The 20,533-nt window shown below is 32.0% G+C and overlaps 2 protein-coding genes across 3 annotated transcripts; both read left to right on the top strand.

The window, feature by feature from the left end:
- Positions 1-11,459: 11,459 nt before the first annotated feature.
- LOC142627119 (sugar transporter ERD6-like 5) lies at positions 11,460-17,486 on the top strand. Of its 2 annotated transcripts, XM_075800918.1 has the most exons (18): positions 11,460-11,702; positions 12,509-12,571; positions 13,762-13,851; positions 13,962-14,021; positions 14,457-14,522; positions 14,609-14,674; positions 14,752-14,827; positions 14,908-14,972; positions 15,244-15,336; positions 15,451-15,531; positions 15,610-15,694; positions 15,787-15,830; positions 15,906-15,968; positions 16,050-16,109; positions 16,209-16,262; positions 16,501-16,560; positions 16,664-16,778; positions 16,862-17,486. In XM_075800918.1, exons 1-18 carry the CDS (start codon positions 11,520-11,522, stop codon positions 16,987-16,989), a joined length of 1,452 nt encoding a protein of 483 aa, XP_075657033.1. In that variant the 5' UTR covers positions 11,460-11,519; the 3' UTR covers positions 16,990-17,486. The 2 variants fall into 2 exon arrangements, 1 of the variants encoding a protein (XP_075657033.1); XR_012842769.1 differs by lacking the exon at positions 16,862-17,486 and having other exon boundaries at positions 16,209-16,280; positions 16,664-16,743.
- Positions 17,487-19,468: 1,982 nt separating this feature from the next.
- On the top strand, positions 19,469-20,062 carry LOC142628500 (protein DMP4-like). Its single transcript, XM_075802585.1, has one exon. The coding sequence runs from the start codon at positions 19,469-19,471 to the stop codon at positions 20,060-20,062; it is 594 nt and encodes a 197-aa protein (XP_075658700.1).
- Positions 20,063-20,533: the final 471 nt, after the last annotated feature.

Here is a 20,533-nt window from a genome sequence, read left to right as displayed (position 1 = left end):
TTAACCTATACTAATTCTAAAGCTCTGGCTGTTAGGGAGATAAACATCTTGGGAAGATTTCTTGAGCTTTTTTTTTTTTTTTTTTTTTTTGAGAAACAAGATTTCTTGAGTTAGATTAACTAAAGAGAGGTAGAGCAGTAAAATAAATATATAAAATTTGAATAGTTCAAAATTTCAATTCATTAACATGTTAAAGGCTTAAAGCTATTAAGGTCATTTAACTTGCCATCTAAAACACAAGAGTAGATAAATATTAGAACAAAATGAGTAAATCTTGAGGAGTACATAAATTTCTATTTTTAAAAATAATTTTTTTAAAAATATTATATTTTAAATCTTACAATTTAGAATCTGTAACAATTTAAATTTTTAGTTTAAAAAGTAACAAATTAAACTATTTATTTTTAAAAGTAATAGATTAAGATTTGGGATATAAGAAAAATAACAAATTAAAGTCTAATCCATTTAAGTGGGACAACATTGTGTTTGGGGTTCAATATAGACGAGTTCAATTTATTACTTTTTATAAAAAATTTCTATTTTTTATTTTTGAAATTATAATATTTAATTCTTTCCTTTTGAAGCTTTATTATCTAACATAGTACATTGAGCACCAAATTATATTTGAGAGAGAGGGGGTTTCAGCAATAGGATTTGAAAAGTGTCTTGATCATGTTAAGGCTCTTGCAATTTCGCATACTCAACAAACATCACAACTTTTTACATTTGGGTCAAAATTTAACGTTACTCAATTCCTAAATATGAATTATTTTTTTATTAAGACCCTGTAAAATTGTTCAAACATTTTTGTGTTGATAAATTTATACATGAGAAATTCAAATTAGTGAATCACTATGAATAGAAAACAAGACATTTTATCTCCAAGACTATTGCAAAAATCCAACCCAAAGGTTGGTCAATTAAAAGAAACTAGATGATGTCTTATGCGATGCCCGAACTATTTTACAATTTCTTTTGAATTCATTTATATATATATATATATATATATATATATATATATATATATATATATATATATATATTAAGACCTACATATAGTACTTATTTTGTTATATAATATTTATGTTTGCTCACAATATTATTGAATACTTTGAAAGTTGATTTTCTTAATTCATATTTTATTAAAAAATTTGTATTACACTAAAACATATTATAATATTTACCGTTAAAATTAAGTTGTAAGGACCAAAAATCAAGTAAAAGCCTTAACCACCACAACAACGTTTTCTGACTAAAGATCATAATACAATGAATTTGTAGAGAGGGTAGCAACAACAAAGCTTTTTTTCCGTCCACCCTTTCCTGTGTCTCTCCTCTCTTATTTATACCCTTTGCCCTTATTATCTTAGTCCTACACCTCTCCATCTACTTAATCCCTTCTATTGACACTTGTCCATTTCTTTGTAGTCGGTAATGGAAAGAAGGTTTAGCTCTGTGCTTTGTACTGTTCAGGTCATTTCTACATTAATGCAGCGGATAAAGCTGGTACTCCCTAGTCAATGCGGCCAGAAAGGTTGGTGCAGAACATTTAATGCAACGTTCATAGTTGTCCAACCCCCACCCATATATTTGCAATATATCCCACATATCATCAATCTATCTTTCATCCTTTGCCCGGCCATCTCACTTCATCCTCGGGCAGGTTACTTTTATTTTCCTCTACTCCTTATACCTTTCAGTATGTCTTTGGGTCCTCGGGTCTTCGGGTCTTCGGGTCCTCACATAAGTAGATTTGATTTTTTAAACTTTTTTTTTTTGAGAAGGGATTTTATTTTTTAAACTAATTAAATGATTTTGAAATCTATAAATAAGAATTTAAAGCACAAAATATTTTTATATTCTAAAATTACATAAATTTAAGTAACCTACCAAACACTTCCTCAACCACTCTATTCTCATAACCAAATATGGAGACCTCAATTGCAAACACCCAATTCACTATCTCAATAAAATTAAAGAAATCATTTTTAAGTATCAACATAAAAAAAAAAAAAGTAATTAAACAAAGAGAAATTGGCTAAAAACACATCAATTTATCAAAATTTAACTGTTTTTAATTGGGCTTTTGTATCAATTTTTATTTTTATTACTATAGCTCATACCACACAAAACAGCTGGGAAAAAAAAAAAACAAAGAAACCTACAAATTATGAGTTATAACACAAAATAAAAAAATAGTTAACTTCATATATAATCAATTAGAATGTTTCTTTTTCTTTTTCTTTAGTTCTAAAACAATATACATTTATGACTTTGCCAAACCAAAATCTTAGACACCCAAAGACTTAAAGCGAATCACAACCTTCACAAAATCCAAAACGTCTAACTTCAACATCAAAACCGTAAGCTTCCATCATTTGAATAAAGAAGTGCAATCCCCCTTCCTTGGTCATAGTCTACTCACACGGGTTTGAATCAAATGGTACCACAATATTGAAGTTATGTACGTGTCTTTGAAAGAATAAAGGTAAATGACATCTTTTTTGTATGAGTGTATTTGAGATGAGATGGAATGAAGGGTTGTAAACATGTGTATATAAAGGAGTAAAAGTGAAAAGGTGAATAGAAATGCAAAGAGTTTTTTATGTGTGAGAGAGAGGAAAAAATTTGAAACATTGAATCAAATAAAAGAAATAGTAGTCTTAAAACATTAATTGAATAAAAAATGTAACAAAAAATAGTCTTGAAATATTGAACCAAAGAAAATAAAAAATCATTATTTTAAAATTTGTTCTTATCTCTAATGTGGTTTAAGAATATTTCAATTCTCTTCAAAGAGTACGCCACATGACAAAATTTCATGTTTTTCCACATGAGGTCTCTGTTTTTATATATAACTAGATGATGTCCCGCGCGATGCGCGGATGCTTTATAATTTCACTTTCAAATAATTTATAACTAATTTTTATAACCCATATAAAATATGTAATCTTGTGGTATAATAGTTACATAATTAGCTTCAATTATCTTATTTATTAAAAAAGAAACATAAATTACTAAGCATAACATAACTATGAATATGTATGTATTGCGTGAGTGAATTCATGATTATTTAATTATTTAAGTTACACGCACAATTATTATTTTCACATCCTTTGAAAGAGAGCGAGCATATAATTCATTTGGTTTGTGAGTATTAACCTAACTCTTATTGTTTTTTTTTTCTTTCTACTTTTATTTGGAGAAGAAACCTAACTCATATCTAGCAATCAATGGTTTTAGAAATAGATACCAAACTACATATTTCATCAACATGGGGCAAAAAACACACCCTTGAATTGCCAAATCATTATGAAGTAAATTACTCCAAGTATTTCTTGAATCTTATTAGCTAGCTACAACAAAGATACTAATTGTTAAGGAGCTACATGGTATTGAATTTTTAACAAATATGCCCCAAAGTACTCCTAAGAGTAGTAAAGTCTTGTATGTAAACCACCAAATTATGCCCAACGCATTAATTTCTCAATCATTGTATCACTATGGAATAGAGTTCAGAAGGAAGATATTTTTGTTTAACCACAACCATCTTTATAAAGAAAATGAAAGAGAGATATCTCACCATTGTTCAACTTATTAATAGTAGTGTAATGATTCATTTATAATGAGTTTTTGGCATCCTTGAAGCTTCCAATACACATTATCTATGGCCAAATTCACTAAGAAATATATTCTTTGGCACCAAGACCAAGTCTTCTACTTGGAAATCTCATTGTGTATTTCTCCAGAATATACTGAATACATACCAAGAACTAATACCCTAAAAATGTTCCACACAAAAGGGACATTTTTGCCACCATGAATTTTCAATCCAAGTGTTGCAAATATGTCAATAGTTATAAAAGCATTGCCTATGTAGCATTCAAACACCATAGCTAAGACCTGAAAGAAAATTTGAAAAAGGAGACTGTGAATTTTCTTTCATAGATAAACTTTATTGAAATCATGATCCAAGTTGGATAACTAATAGATTCATAAAGAATTTCACATAGTCAAGAAAAGTAGCGGTAAATGACAAAATTTGATAGTAAGTTTTTGAAAAATACTCAAAGAATGTCATATGCTAAGTTGCAACTTCTAATTGGAACTGGTTCATAGTCTAAAACTATGATAATAACATAAAAATTAAAGAATCAGTAGTTATACTAATTTTTTAGGCTGCTTGACAAAACTTAAGAGGATAAAAAACTAATTGAAGTGAGATAGGCATGCCAAGAGGATAAAAAATTAATTTTTTAACCTTATGTGGATAGGCATGCCAACCCTCAATCTTGAGCAACACTTGATATACAACTGATTGAAGTGAGGTAGGTGCAAACAATACAATCATTGGAAATTTGTTTGAGTCTTTGGGGACTATGATCCAACCAAGGTAAAATAAATAGAAAATAAGAAAGTTCAAAGATTGAAAGGATAAGAACTAAGATTAACCATTTCAAGTTATAAATTTTTTAGAGAGCGTATGTATTAACAACAAAATTGATAATATGCATCTGGCAAGCTCTAATATACCTAGAACAAAAAATTATGAAAATTTCTAAGGCAACCGTTAAACACAAGAAAATTTTCAGTAGGGAAGAGAATAGGCAGTAAAAAATAGATAAAAGGTATTAAACAAAAGGAAAATTTTTTTTCTTATGGCAAAGGGCTCCAAAAATTTGGCTAAGAGATGAAATTTTTTTACTTAAGACCAACTATAACATTATTTATGTTGGGTTCTACTTCTTGCAAAATAATGACCAACTGTTAATACACTACTTAACCTCACCTTTAGTAGCCATACATAATAGAAGCTTGACACTTATAGCTTGGGTTTTTTACACAGTTATGGTGTGTAGTTATATATGATTTTGTAGTATTAGTTCTTACTCCATTGCCATTTATAGTGATTATAGAGTTCTGCAACTCTGGGAATTGGTTGTTCTTGGTTTGGAGATTGCTAACCATGTATTTTAGGTCCATAAAGGTATTCTACCAGGGAAAGGAACTTTCAGAGGCTCAGAAGTATCAAAACTCATTCATTTGATTTGTGGGATTTAGCTGAACCATCGGATATAAATTTACCTTGATTAACTACCATCAGAAAATCTTGTGGCTTCTTTGACATCCAGCAAAAGTCATGAACACATATGCCTCTGCATATGTTGTATTAAATACACTACCTTAGACTTCTAGTTATGTACCTACACTTATTTTACATGACTAATGTCAAGAACCCAAGATCACAACCAATTACCTAGAGCCCTGGACAACTCTACCTACACCAAAAAGAAAAAAATCAACTTAAGCCTTTACTTTCTTTTTGACACTGAAGTATTTGCTTCTCATATTTTATATGTCATGAGCAGATTATGTGTTTGGCTTCAATCCTAGATCTGTAGGATCCATTCGGATTTACAAAAATCTAGCTATGGATTAACAGAAATTGTGTTTCTTTGTTTAAAAAAAAAAAAGTTTCTTACTGATTTCTTTTTTAAAGAATTTAACTAAACCATAAAAAATTTATTAAAAAAAAAACCCAAATCGTTTTTTAAAGAATTAAACTAAAAAAATTTATAAAATAAAAAACCCCAAATGATGGTTTTCTTATGTCCTTGACAGGTCAGCCGTTTGGCTTGAGGCTATTCTTCCGGGTCGGACCTATATTCCTGGAATCATTCTAAATATTAAAAGACCACACAGAAACCAAAAATTCAAATTCATTTAATTTTAAAAATTTGCAGCAAAAATCTTTGAGATGCTACTTTTAATGGAAACAAAAAGGGAATCTTAGGGAATAGAAAAGGAAGCTTGACAGAAGGAGAGTTGGTTACCAACTTTTCTCTAATAAAGCAAGGAAGGGGAGGGAGATACCCTTTACATGTAAACAGTGGCCTTTCCTCCTAAGTTCAAACAATCCAACCTGCAGTCTTTTGCCGTACAGGTAATACTTCTTTTTTTTTTCCCCCTAAAAGCGGAGATGAGAAAGAGAAATAGCATCACAATTTAGTTTTAGAGAAACAGAGTGAAATTTTAGGGACCGGTTAAAATCAATGTCATGCCAAGCATGGAGAACATCTCCGTAGTGGAATTGAGGCCCTTTGATGTCATTCAAAAATCCTTTAAGATTGAGATTCCACCACATAGTTTAGGAAAGATTGGTTTTTTGGTTGTTTGACCAAATGTATGGGAAACATAGGAGATTGAGACAGAAATAAGAAGGGTTAGAACTCAGAATAGCAAGAGGTGAAAATAAATGAGCTTGTGTAATTAAGGAGACGTTGCGGTTTCCTAAGAGACATACTTGAAAGTTTAAACGTTTTTATAATCAATTGAAAACCTTTAAACGTGATTTTAATCTTTTATAGTCAATTGAAAGAGAGGAGTGAGGTGTAATAACATTAACTTTTAACAGGAAAAAAGAAAAAGAAAAAAAGAAGCTAGATGACTTAAATAAAAGAGCTAACCATAGAAAACGCCACTTGACAGAACCTCAAGCTCTATCGCATGAGGTCTCTGCTTTTATATATATATTGACTAGCAGGTTGCCCGCGCGATGCGCGGATAATGCTGAAAGCTTTTGTGTAAGGTGGTTTTGGAAATTGTGGATATTTTCATTACTAAATTCAACTACAATTATAGCAAAAGCTTCAGAGCAAATAGCCATATTTTGTTCCTATTATTAGTTGATCGTGAACCAATTAACCGCAAGCATTCGTTGTGCATATTAGACTCCTTGAACCCATCCCTTGTCATAAGACATGTCTAACCAAGGCGCTGATCTTATCAAGCATCTTCAATAATAGTTTAACTATAACAGTGTCAAAGTCACTTAGCAATTCATGTCTAGGCAAAGCAACAAACACAATTTGATTTTGTCAAGGCTCTCTCAGGCCATGATACCCAAACAATGGTACAATGAAATGATGGTTGAGCTAGACATGGTTCAACAAATTTTGTAAAGGTATACCCGTAAAACGTATTTACCAATTTTTTTTTAATACCAAGAAGAAGACAGGTTTTCATACAAAAAGATTCTAAGTTTATATAGATTCTAAGCTAACCTTCAAATAATGAAGACACCATGTAATTTTTTTTGTTTACTTAGTTCTTAATTCGTACCTTTGTGGTTCTCTTTGTTTTTATTTTTGGCAACTGAGTTTTTGTCATTAAGTAGGACATATAGAATATGGGTAGATTGTGGCAATTATTTTAAAAACTTGTTGTCAAATAATCCTTGATCCAAAATTTGCTGTCAAATTATTCACTTAAAAATAATAAAAACTTTTTTACCTGTAGCTAAGTTAATTTTTTTCACTCGTGTTAGTTAGAGGTTGATACACCATAGAACCAAAATTGGCATGAGCAACAATAAAGAAAATACAGCGAGACCAACCAATCCTTGAGAACCAAACAACACTGATTACTTAGCATATAACATGGGGGAAAAAAAATGAACGCAAGCTATATATATGCAAGTGCTTTAATAAACTTTTCCCAATTTAACCGTTTCTAATCCCAACAAAATACAGAACAAACAAATATGATTAATAGAATTGGCAAGTCCAAAATAAATTTATAAATTTTCTTTCAAGCATTTTATCAAACATTATGGATTCAAAATAAAATATATAATTACTCTTGGGATCTTTGCAATGCAAATCCTACAAAATTTGGCCTCAATTGATGTTTTGAATGTGAACCAATCCATACAAATACACGGGTCTATGCTTCGATTGCACATGCGTGGAGGAGCTTGATTTTTTTTTTTTATTAAGCTTCTTCCCCATTGATCATTCTATTTGCCCAACAAAACCAGATTACTTATCGACTTGTCTTTTTCTTAAGGTCTACAGTACCAAATTTAACAAATTTTCTTAATCACATCCCCATGTAACATATTTATATCACTTACTCGAAGACCAAGTCACAAATTACAGAAATTACAATAAAAAATCTCAACCAGCAAACAATTCAAATATGATAAAAATTAAAAAAAAAAAAAAAAAACAGCATCTAGTCCAATTATCAAAAACCCATTACCAAACAACAACAAAGAATGAACAAATAGAGTATTAGTTTTGTACCTCTTTGATACAGAAGAAGGGTTTGATAAATTAGGGGCCAGTGTTTTTTCTCTTTGCCTGAGTTCCCTCAAACATTGCAAACCACAAACTTAGCACCCCAAATAAAATAGAAGATAAAAATGAAAGATAGAGAGGGTGAGAGAGAGTGTCAACAATATTTATTTACATGCAGACACTGATGAAGGAGTTGTTGTCCATGAGCTCGTAGAGGAAGAGTGGATCCATCAATATATAAACCAATCAATCTTTACACTTTTTTTGCTAGAAGAACTGAAGAGTTAAGAGAGAGAAAGAAGCTGAAGAGTTAAGTGAGAGAAATAAGTGTACTATTTTTTGCTGAAAGGAATTAAGTTTTGAACATAAATGCTGCATTGTTTTAATTTCAGAGGTTGGAATGAAACAATGTTGTTTCATAAAGAGGAGTGCAAATTGCAAAGAATTCATATAAAGCGCCACATGGCAGGACCTCATGCACTCCCGCATGAGGTCTCTGCTTTTATATATATATATATATTGATTGATTTTTTTTATTTATAGTGAAATGCTTTCAAGCGGTGTTGTAGAAGTAAAAGTTAAAATTTTAAGATTATTGAAACGATACGTGCGGCTCTTTTAACTTAAAGTTATATGCATGTCAATTTTTAAAGTGGTCTTTTTATATGCGGCTCTTTTATGGTTAATATTTCATTAACCCGCTTAACTTGCTCTTGCAGGCCAATCTCCTCTCACCTTGAATGTGTGTGTGTGTGTATATATATATATAATTTATTTATTTATTTTATACATCTATTATTATTCCCAAAAAACACTAGTTTTATCTTATTTTTTATCATTCTCATGATTGCTCATCTCATTTTTCTTTTATTTCTTGGAATCACTTCATTAGGGATGATAATATATCTCTAACTCGCCTCACCCCCTATCTATCCCACTATGATAGCACTAAATTTTCTTGCCTCAAAGAGAGGAGGAGGTGGGGATTGAGCCACTTCAATCCAACCCACCCCAAAGTCCAATCTGTTGCCATCTCAAATTTATACCATAATAGGAATTAAGTAAAAAATTAGAACGAGTCTATCATTGCATATCCCTCATACCAAATTAGAGAGTTATTCCTGATGATGTAAACTTTTGGGAGAAAAAAAGGAACAAGAAAAAAAAAAAAAAAACCTTCATCCTCAGGTTTGTATCAAGTAGCTAATGTAATGCATGAATCATATGTCATTATTTTTCATAAGCACACAAAAAGCTCACACCGCATGATTGACATGTCCATACATAGCTAGGCACATTCCATCCCAAACTCCACAGCAGACCTAATTTCTTAAAAATTAAGGATACCCACCCAGCATCATATTTATTTATTTTTAAAAAAAAGCAAATCCATAATTCTCTCTTTTTTCTCTTCCACACTCAAGCATCATACAAATCTGGTTAATTAGAGAATATAAATGTATTAGGAATGTAAACATGCATATCACACAAACCTTGGCACATGGAACGTGAAAACGATTAGATGCTGCACATATATTTTATTTGGTGACACTAAATTACCAATACAAGTTCTTCAAAGATAACCACATCATTTCATAACAAAGTGGGCAAGTGAAAGTAAAAGCAATTAACACTCACAAGAACTCCCTATTCAGCCACAAAAAAAAAAAAAACCCACAATTCACTGGTTCATATACTAGTCACAAAGTGGGCAAGTGAAAGTAAAAGCAATTAACACTCACAAGAACTCCCCATTCAGCCACAAAAAAAAAAAAAACCCACAATTCACTGGTTCATATACTAGTCAGTTGGCGTGTGAAGTGAGTTTGATATTTTATTGGGAATTTGAGAGTGGTGATAATTACCCCTGTTTGCACGGGACAAATCAAAAATTGTACTTTTGAAACGTATAATTTTAACTAGAGCAAAGATAGAGTTAGGATTTCGAGTTAGGGAGCTAGAGAATAAGCAAAAAAATAAATAAATATCCAAATAAGCACCTATTTAGTATTAGCAAACTATCAATAAAAACAAAGACACAAAATCGTTCTTTTTTAATATATTACAATACAATCATCTGCTAATAAGGATAAAGACATAAAATACCATTGTTTCTAACTACATAAGAGCACTTGCATTAGCTTGTGCAAAAATTTTTGTCTATTTTAGTATAAGAACTTACATTTTCTATTTTATGTATTTATTTTTCAAAATATCTTATATTAGATTATCTATTTTGCACTACATTCATTAAAATACTATTTCCATGTCAAATTTTTTATTATCATCTCAAATCATATTTCTCTATTCCTTAACCAAAAACCGCTGCGCTCCATCTAAAAAATTACTAAAATATTCATTTGCACAGCTATAGTGACTATGTAAATTTAACATAGTTACTATAACACAAATTTATTTTTGCACAGTGATATATAGATTAATGTAGGTGTATTTTGAGGTTGATTGGGCAAATTTTAAACCTTAAGTTATTTTATAACAACTAATGCAAATACTCTTAGTGACCGGTTGGGTCTTGCGTTTTGCGTTTTCTCCTCTTTTTTTTTTTTCAACGTGCATGAACAGTAACCAATACTGTTCATGCGCGGTATTTCACTATACGGGAGACAAAGTTACTGTTCACACACTGTTCATGGGACCTACAAACACTTTATTTAGAAAAAAAAAATTAAAAATAGGTCCCGTAGCACTATTCACATATTTAAAAATTATTTTGTTACAATATTTTTAATTTTTAATTTTCAATTTTTAACAATAAATTCTATCGAAAGAAACTCTTAGTCTCTTGCTACGAGATCAATGTAAAACGGTAGGAGAGGTGGGCCACGCCTTTTGACAATGGGCCCAATTATAAAATTTAGAGAACATACCTAAATTTTCTTTTCCCATCCCTAAATTAGAGTGTGTGCAATAATGTATAGCTTAGCATGTGCAATAGTAATCAGTGTTTTATCAGAGGTACATTACCACGAGTCCCAATAGACATTTGGACTACGTACACACACTTTCTCATTCATGCGTGCTTCTAGTAATAGTCTCAGGTACAGCACAGCAGCACACAACATCAAGAAATGAGAAATTGAAGGCTTTAGGCCCAGCTACCCAATACTTTGAATGGGTTGAACTTGAATGAGTGGTCTAGCAAACTAGTTCGTAGAGTCCGTATCTACTAAGTTGTTACAATAGGCTCAGCATTAAGGGGATACATTGTAATTAAATTTATGATCAAGGTTAACTCTTGTCCTATAGTTTATCCACTAGTGGATTAAATAATGGTCTGAAATTATGGTACAACAACCATAATAGAATATAATATTAACGCATGTTCCTCGTTGTTTCACTCTACTCCCAACGTGTTCTTTGACTTTTTTTCTTGTTCTTCTTTCTAGCTGTTCTGTTTGTTTCCAAAGAAAATAGGATATGGAGAGAAAAGACATAGAAGACAGAGACATTACAAGTTCCCTTCTTGCTAAAGAAAACCTCGACACTAATGGCGTTAGTAGCAGCAGAAATGTCGCAGCGAAAAGTGGCGGTGCTGCCACAGCTACGGTGGTGTTCAGCACCTTCATTGCCGTTTGTGGATCCTATGTTTTTGGTGCTGCTGTGAGTATTATTACATTATTACTATAATCTTAGTATTAATTTTATTTAACATTTTTGGGTTTCATTCTGGGCTCAGCTAGATGGTTGGAGCACCACTTTAGGCCCAATTTATTATATATTCGGCCCCATGTACAATTGTCATAATTCTTTCAAAGCCCAAAAAGGAATAGCAAGTTTATGTTTTTTTTTTATTTTATTTTTTTAAAATTTTTTATAAATTGTAATCAAGATCAATTGAGCTTTTATGATTTTTCCTTCTTCAATTTCACAAATATATATTGCAGCATGCAACAAATTTATCTCTAGTATTTGGGGTTCGCATGAATTTCCAACCTGTCCCATTTGGATCATTTAGGAGCTGTAAATGTACTAACTGCCATGTGTGACCTAAATGTAGTTCTTTTGGTATATGGCAGAAAGCCTTTTGAAGTTCTGTGCCTTGTAAATGAAAATGTATTCCATTTAACCAAGTCCTAATTTAGAAGACCAACTATCATCATTCAACTTAAGTGAACTCAGAAAAATTTCTGTTGGACAAATTACATTTTAATTTAGATTTTATGATTCAAGAAGTGTTCAGATTTTAAAACCAATCATATTCAATACTTTTTATTTTTTTAATTTTATACATTAAAAAGGCCTCAGATAATGGGTCCTATTTCTATGTACCTTATGTTTCATCATACACAAAAGATCATTACTATGGATTACTGTGTTACTGTTAACCAAAAGAGATGCCATGAAGCATCCAAATAAAAAGGGATGGCATTTTAAAACTAAAGCAATGGATATGAATTGTTTTACAGATTGGATATTCGTCACCAGCTATGTCTGGAATCATGGAAGACTTGGGCATCTCTTTGGCACAGGTAGGTAGTGAGTAATACTTGTTTTGATAAATGGAAAGTAATGATGATATATGTTTTGCACTATCTCTATGGCATTTCTTACTATTGCAAAAGTACAAGATCTTTTAGTAACTATAACATTGGACCCTTTGATTGTATAACACAGCTTAGACACTTTAAATGGGATATTACTAAATTACAATTTTTTATCCTTAAAGTTTGTAGTTGCTTTTATTTTGGTCTCGTTCTCTTAAGTTTGAGATTTTTCAATTGGTACGTTAATTTTGATTCCTTGTTAAAATGGTATTTCCGTCCATGTCCATGACTTGATATCGCCTTCAAGTGCCAACAAAACAATGTCCTCTCTCTCTCAACGGCCAGATCAGTCACAGAGATGGATAGAAGGACCATTTTGAAACAAGAATTAAACTCGGTGGACTAGTGAACCAAAATGAAAAATCTCAGACTTAACGGGCTAAGACAAAAACAACCCAAAATTTTAAAACTTAAAAGTGCAATTTAGTCTAATCTTTGTTAAAAAACTCTCATACTTCACTATCATTCATTGCAATTCTTTTTAAGTTTCTGAAGTCCAATTTGCTTTGGATTTAAGTTTGTAGACCACATTTGTAATGTAACATTCAAGAGTGCTAGTAGAAGGTCTTCGTTTTTTTCTTCCAAATAAGATGTTTGAAGTGTAATGGAGGTCTTAGAGTCAAGGTCTCAGATGGTGTCTTCCTTTGTCCATGCTTATCACACAGGAAATACAAGTTAGTACTATAAGTTAAGCTGTTTTGTTGTATAATGTTATTAAATAAAGTTAATTGAGGTAGTGTTCTATAAAACAAATGCCATTAGCAACTCCATAAACTTTAAAACGCACTTTTTAGTGTTTTACTGCATTATATGGCCATAATTTATCACTTTGAAAGTAAGACAATAGCAATTTATTAGTTGGTATTTCAAACGAATATATCAACGCTAAATGCATCAATTTGTTATTCGGTATTTTAAAACTAATAGATCAAATCTGTATATATTTGAGCTGCTTGATATGGTGAAATACAAGTCTGTACCTTATGTCACACTGAGGTCAAAAGCTGTATCATCTAATTCAAACGAATTAGATTTTTCTTCAACTGGTATTATATATTTAATTAACTAGTTCTTGCTTCAAATTCTTTTATTCTTTTGTACATTCTTATTTGCAGTTCTCGGTATTTGGGTCAGTGATGACAATTGGAGCAATGTTGGGTGCAACATTTAGTGGGAAGATAGCAGATCTCCTTGGCCGCAGATGGGTATTTTCTGCTAAACCCCTTTACATGTCTAGGTCTATAAAAAGATTTTAGGTGCAACATCTTCATTAACTCATCTGTTCTTCTCAATTTTGGTTTTGATTGTGAGGCAGGCAATGGGATTATCTGAAATATCTTGTGTCGTGGGATGGCTTGCAATAATGTTCTCAAAGGTTTTTTGTGTTTTCCTTGTAACCCTATGTGATTCCATTGTTCCATTTATGCTCCATTTGACAGGAGGAAAATGCTGATTTTCAAATTAACACATGTGGTCTCCTATGAACAACTTGAGACAGAAAGACTTAAAACTTGTCGCATCTAATTTTTGAACTTTAACTTTTAAGATCGAGAAAAATATCATATAATGGATCAGGTCTATAGAAGCCATCTTTTTTCTCAGGAACCTTGCATCTAACACATATCACATGTTTATATATTTGCCTATTTGCCTAGGAAATATAAATGGAAATTTCTCATTTTATCTTTGATGAACAGATGTAAGGCCTCATAACAACCAAGAATAATGACTATTGCATCTCAATTAATCAAACTCTAGGAGATTCACGGAGTCAATTCATATTGTTAACCAGTTTTTGGTTTTTTCATAGGGTGCTTGGTCACTTGACCTTGGGAGGCTGCTGATAGGCTGCGGGGTTGGGCTTCTTTCTTATGTGGTAATTGCAGTTGTTGCAACTTCAAAATATATGTTTCATTACTCATTCATATGTTAGCTAAAGATATTTCTTCCATTAAGAAATAGGTACCTGTATATATAGCAGAAATAACACCCAAAAGTCTTCGTGGAGGTTTCACTACTGCTCATCAGGTATGACAAAATCGCTAAGAATTTGTTCTAGTGAATATATTTATGATTAATGTGTATATCTATTGATTACTCTACAGTTCATGCTTTCTGTTGGCTTAGCGCTTACATATTTTATTGGAACTGTTGTAAACTGGCGCACATTGGCTCTCATAGGTAATTTCAGTCCACTGTTTTCTTGTAGAAAGCTGAATATTGTAGCTTTATCAACTAGCTTTTAGTGGATTTATTTGCAGGAACTATTCCCAGTCTAGCACAGCTTGTTGGTCTATTCTTTATTCCAGAATCTCCAAGATGGCTGGTGAGTCAAGATTTTTAACTCTTAGAAATTAATTTTAACATGGTTATTGGATGTATTATAAGGATGAATAATTAAATAAATAAAAACAGAAGAGTATATTTAGCTACAACTTCTTGTTACACCTATAACACCAGGCTGCTTTGTAGCCAAAAGTATGTTAATACAAATAAAGAACCATATTAGAACAGAAGCATATTCTTGCAATTCACAAGGCAAAAAAAATAAGTTTTACTTGAGTTGTTTAAATGATGAATGTGAACTTTGTACACAGGCAAAGTTTGGTGAAGAGAAAGACTTTGAAGCTTCTCTACGGCGCCTTAGGGGAGAAGATGCTGATATTTTTCAGGAAGCAACTGAGATTAGAGTAAATTTTGAACTATTTTAATTAGAAAGACACAAATTTCCAATTTCTAATTATGCACTTTAGTTTCATTGGTATAAATGCAAAGAAAAAACGATTGGCCTTCTTTTCTTTCAGGATTACACAGAGGCCCTTCAACAGCTTCCAGAGGGTAGATTTTTGGACTTGTTCCAGAGGATATATGCTCATTCACTAATTGTGAGTGTTCCAAACAAAAACTAGTGTTGTGGCCTTTCCATGACATCTAATTTGTCTTCAGCTCATGCCAAATTACAGGTTGGAGTGGGGATAATGATACTGCAGCAATTTGGTGGTGCTAATGGGATAGTATTTTATGCAAGTTCTATATTTAAATTAGCTGGTATTGAAAGATTCTTAAATATTTCACCATATATCGGGATGTCGATACTAGGGAACATAATACAAAAACTTTATATCACTTGTTTATTGCAGGTTTTTCAACTGAGGTTGGGACTACAGCAATGGCTGTTGCTCAGGTTCTTATAAAAACTGTAATTTCAAAGCCGGTTTTACTTGATGTGATTTGAAGCAAATGTACATCTTCTTTGTAGATTCCAACATCCATACTGAGTGTAATTATAATGGATAAAGCTGGAAGGAAACCGCTTCTAATGGTACAATCAGGAAGCACTATTCGCATGCTTGTATATTGTTGAACAAAATGCCCACTCTGACTTCTGCTAACATATACACAGGTTTCAGCAGTGGGAACATGCTTAGGTTGCTTGATTACAGGGTTATCATTCTTGTTGCAGGTTTCTCCTAGAATACTTTCCAATCCCAATGCTCTTCTCTTTTGCACACTCTTAGTTCACCTCATGTCATTTTCTAAAATTTATCTTTTCCATGATCAGGACTACCAATTGTGGAAAGAGGTCACTCCTGTGTTGGTGTTTGTTGGCACATTGGTAACATAATTCAAACTTGCAAGTCACTTTTCCCTGTTCTCCAAAGAAATATACACAAAGATGTATTTGTCCAATTTCTTTAAAGGGCACCCTTGATTAGAATGTGGAGTAAAGGGCATCAGGCATCCTGGAATGAAATTGTTAATTTCTGATGAATGTTTATGCAGAATTCTGGGCTTTCATATTTGTCAAACTTTTTTTTTTTTTCATATACTGAAAAATTTTGTTCTGCTTTTAGGTATATAATGGATCATTTGGATTAGGGCTTGCAGGAATACCATGGCTTATAATGTCAGAGGTTAATTAATTCATTAATCATGAACTCTGTATATTGTTAATGAAATATTATAAAGTTAGTCTACTATGAAATATTATTGTTTAATGTTGAATTGCTATATCAGATATTTCCCTTAAACATGAAAGGATCAGCTGGAAGCCTAGTGTCTTTGGTAAACTGGTTTTGTTCTTGGATTGTGTCCTACATTTTCAACTTCTTAATGGAATGGAGCTCCGCAGGTGATACCTCTCCCATCCTCTCCAGCCCTCTCTTTCTTCCAGTCCATTACCTAATGTGAACATTTCACTCCACTTCTTATCAGGGACATTTTTCATATTTGCAAGCATATCAGGCTTAACTGTTCTATTCGTCACAAAACTAGTACCAGAGACGAAGGGGCAAACACTTGAAGAAATACAGACAGCTATGAACCCACGCTCAACGAGGTAAACTGAGGCCTCCATGACAGTAGAAATCCATCTATTGTTGTATATCATCATTAATGATGCTTAGCGTACCATATGTAATTACTATTAAGATTCTAAACCTCATAGCTTTCCAATTCACATTCCCTCTTCAAGCGGTCATAAGTTAAACCCAGTTCACAACTTCATTTGAAAGCTAACATTAATGGGAAAAGAATGAAGGCATTCATATAATTTGATGCCTATACACATTGTCTTATTAGGACCAGAATACACCAGGACAATCTTAAGGATAACTCCATTAACATCGATTTCCAAAAGCATGAACCTTTCAGCTAGAAATTCTCTTAAGGATCCTCATATAAAAGTTTATAAGGCATGCACATTGTTAGGCTCTGGTAGTGACATCAATTATCTGACTTCATGGCATTGGGAGTAGACAAGATATTTAGCAAACCATTTGAGAATTGAGTTTCTTCTGTAGTCCATCTGATTGTTGATGACTAGGGAAAACAAGAGAGAATCTGTAATGTTATAATATGTTGTCGTGAAAAAACTTTTTTTTTTTTTTGGTTGCGTAAATGCATCAAGGAAGTCAATACCATACCGGAGGCTGTACCGGTTTGGCCGCTGGTACAATATATTTCGGATACCGGTCAATACTGATGTACCGTTTCGGATTTACCGTTATTTTATATATTTAATATATATACACATACAAAATCTCTATTTACACACACATACACACACAGACTCTTCAACTTTTAGTCTCATAAATACCTTCCATTTTAATTATTGTGTACTGATTGATACAGCAACTTAAAGATCAACTGGAGATTAGAATTGATGTAGGTAAAACAATTAAAAAAGAAGAAAATAGAATTCTTAATTCAAACACCAAATCCAAATTAAGTAAAAGAATTGGAGAGATCAAATGTTAGGTGAAATAATGAAATTATTTACAAAATACTTTCATTATTGATTATTTTAGAGACAAAAACTGCCACAATTACACAAAAAAAAAAACACACACACACACACAGCATTTTGTGTTTTGGTCCGGTACGGCCGGTACAGCCGGAATTTGCCGGTATGGCTGGTATGTGGCTGGTACGGCCGGTATTTTTTTCAGTACAAAATAAAAGTGTATCGGTACCGATGTACTGGCCGGTACGACTGGTACCGGTACGGTATCGACCACCTTGAGATGCAGAGTGATGCAGTAAATAAATTGTGACACCTAAAATCTAAATGTCAACTTTTGACTGAAAAATAAAAGTTTTTGGTGTAAGACTGTCAACTAATACATTTTTGGAGACAACATTTTTGTTTGTATTTTTTGCCTAACTTTTAATGGTATTTATTTTGTAAAAAATTTAACTAAGGGTAAAATATTATTTTGGTCTCTAATTGTGTTTTTGTACATAAACTTTAAAATTACATTTTTCATTTTTAAACTATTGAAAATTTAATTTTTTGTCCCTAAACTATTGAAAATGTTTTACTTTTTGTCATTAAATTTTACCAAAGTTTTTTTTTTTTCATCCTTAAACTATAGATGGAGTTCTTTTTCATCCATATTTTTGTATCAAAACTACTAAAAAAACTTTTTACAAAGTTAAAGGATGAAAAAAAAAATAACTTTTTAAAGTTTAGAGACATATTAAACTAACTTTTGGTAAAGTTTAGGGACTAAAATAGTATTTTACCTTTTAAATAAATACAGCCCAATAAAAAATTTAAGGTTTAAATATCTTTTTAAGTAAATTGTACCTTTTCACCTCAAGTATATACTACACTACTGCAATGTCCCTCTTTAGTTTTAAACGCAGTCTTGTACTCTATAAATGTTGGTAACAAGCACTTTGTCAATTCCATTAAAATTTTCAGTCGTATTGAAGAAAAAAAAAAATTGATAGGAAAATCAAATATTTTTTGAAAGTGTGTCGCGCCACATGTTAAACTAAAGCCTAATTTCTTTTCAAAAAAACTAAAGCCTAACTTCTAATAAATTGGCTTTGACAAAAGACCACCAATTTTCATGGTTTTTTCCAGCTATTGTGCAAATTTGGTAAGAAGTTGAAGAAATCTGAATGATGCCATCATAGCACAATGGATATTGAGTAAATAAAAAAATTGAGCAATAATTATGTCCTTATCAATTATACCAAAATAATTAGGGAGGGCCATCCATGTTGATGATGTAAAGTCTAGGGAGAAGGAACAAGCAAACAAATTGCTTTCCTTCATGTATTAATGCATGACTCATATTTCATTTGTGTTTCGTAAGGCATACAAATTAAGCCAAAATAGGAGTTCATGACGCTATATATCCCTCTTGAAAAGGCCACTTAACACCACATGTTTGACATGTCCAAAAGCTTAATTAGGCACATACCATCCAAACTCCAAACTCCTAACTTCTTATAAAGCATGCATGAACCAAAATCATATATATATCCAACATATATACAAAGCTAATTATTCCACAATTCTCTTCCTCCATGGCTGAACCATCTTTTTCACGAACACACCCACCACCAAACCGTGGCTCAAACCATCCTGTCCACAAGACTCTAGCCAGTGTAGCCAACCTTGCTAACCTTCTACCAAATGGCACTGTCCTTGTGTTTCAAGCGCTCACACCTTCATTCTCCAACAATGGCTCTTGCCAACTTTCCAACAAGTGCCTCACTGCGTGCATCATTGTATTTTGCGCCATCTTTTGCTTGCTATCCACATTCACCGATAGCTTCATCAACAAGGACGGAAAGCTTTTATATGGAATCGCTACGTTCAAAGGCCTTTACTTATTCAACTACAATATTGATCGTGATCATCAGGACATGAACAGGTTCAAACTCAGCTTCATAGATTTTGTTCATGCCTTTGTATCGTTGTTGGTGTTCACGGTATTTGCTCTTAGCAACTCCAATGTGCAAAGCTGTTTCTTTCCTGGAGCTGGAGCTGATGAGAATGCATTGATGATGAATTTGCCTTTAGGAGCTGGGATATTGTCAAGCTTTCTGTTCACAATTTTCCCAACCAGACGCAGAAGCATTGGGTATGCAGACATGTCTGGGTATGCAGACGTGTGAAGCTGGGGGATAGTGATGTTTTATACATATACTACTTAGCTTATATTTATTTTTTAGATTTTCATGGGGATAATTAATGTTATTAATAACTAGTTGTTAATCTGTTTTATGCACGGTAAAATTTATTGAAAAATATTTACGAATGATTTATATTTTATTATTTGTTTAGAATTTGTAAAAAATATGCAACTTAATTAAATTAGAATTTTTTTAGAAATATCAAATGTAATTTAATCGTGTTTTGTTTAGTTCTGGGTTGTTTAATTTATTGAATATAATAGTGAGTTATATATAATTCGTTTTAGCTAATAATGCAATAATAAATAAATAAATATTATAATGAGAGCTTTTCAAAAACTTACATGGTCTCATAGGAAAGAGTAATTGACCAAATTAAAAACCAAAGACTTATAAAAAGACAAATTGTATATACTAATTAATAATATACACATTATAACGATGATATGTAAA

The sequence above is a fragment of the Castanea sativa genome, chromosome 3 (assembly GCF_040712315.1).
Source record: "Castanea sativa cultivar Marrone di Chiusa Pesio chromosome 3, ASM4071231v1".
NCBI lineage: Eukaryota > Viridiplantae > Streptophyta > Magnoliopsida > Fagales > Fagaceae > Castanea > Castanea sativa.
The sequence above is the reverse complement of the archived record's forward strand: the minus strand, read 5'-3'. Positions and strand labels throughout refer to the sequence as shown.

Excerpts from the sequence above, each read along its gene's own strand:
- LOC142628500 (XM_075802585.1), top strand. The coding sequence starts at position 19,469 with ATGGCTGAACCATCTTTTTCACGAACACACCCACCACCAAACCGTGGC.
- LOC142627119 (XM_075800918.1), top strand. The coding sequence starts at position 11,520 with ATGGAGAGAAAAGACATAGAAGACAGAGACATTACAAGTTCCCTTCTT. Across the intron at positions 15,969-16,049 it reads GAAGGAAACCGCTTCTAATG|GTTTCAGCAGTGGGAACATG; the intron begins GTACAATCAGGA and ends ACATATACACAG. Across the intron at positions 16,110-16,208 it reads GGTTATCATTCTTGTTGCAG|GACTACCAATTGTGGAAAGA; the intron begins GTTTCTCCTAGA and ends TTCCATGATCAG.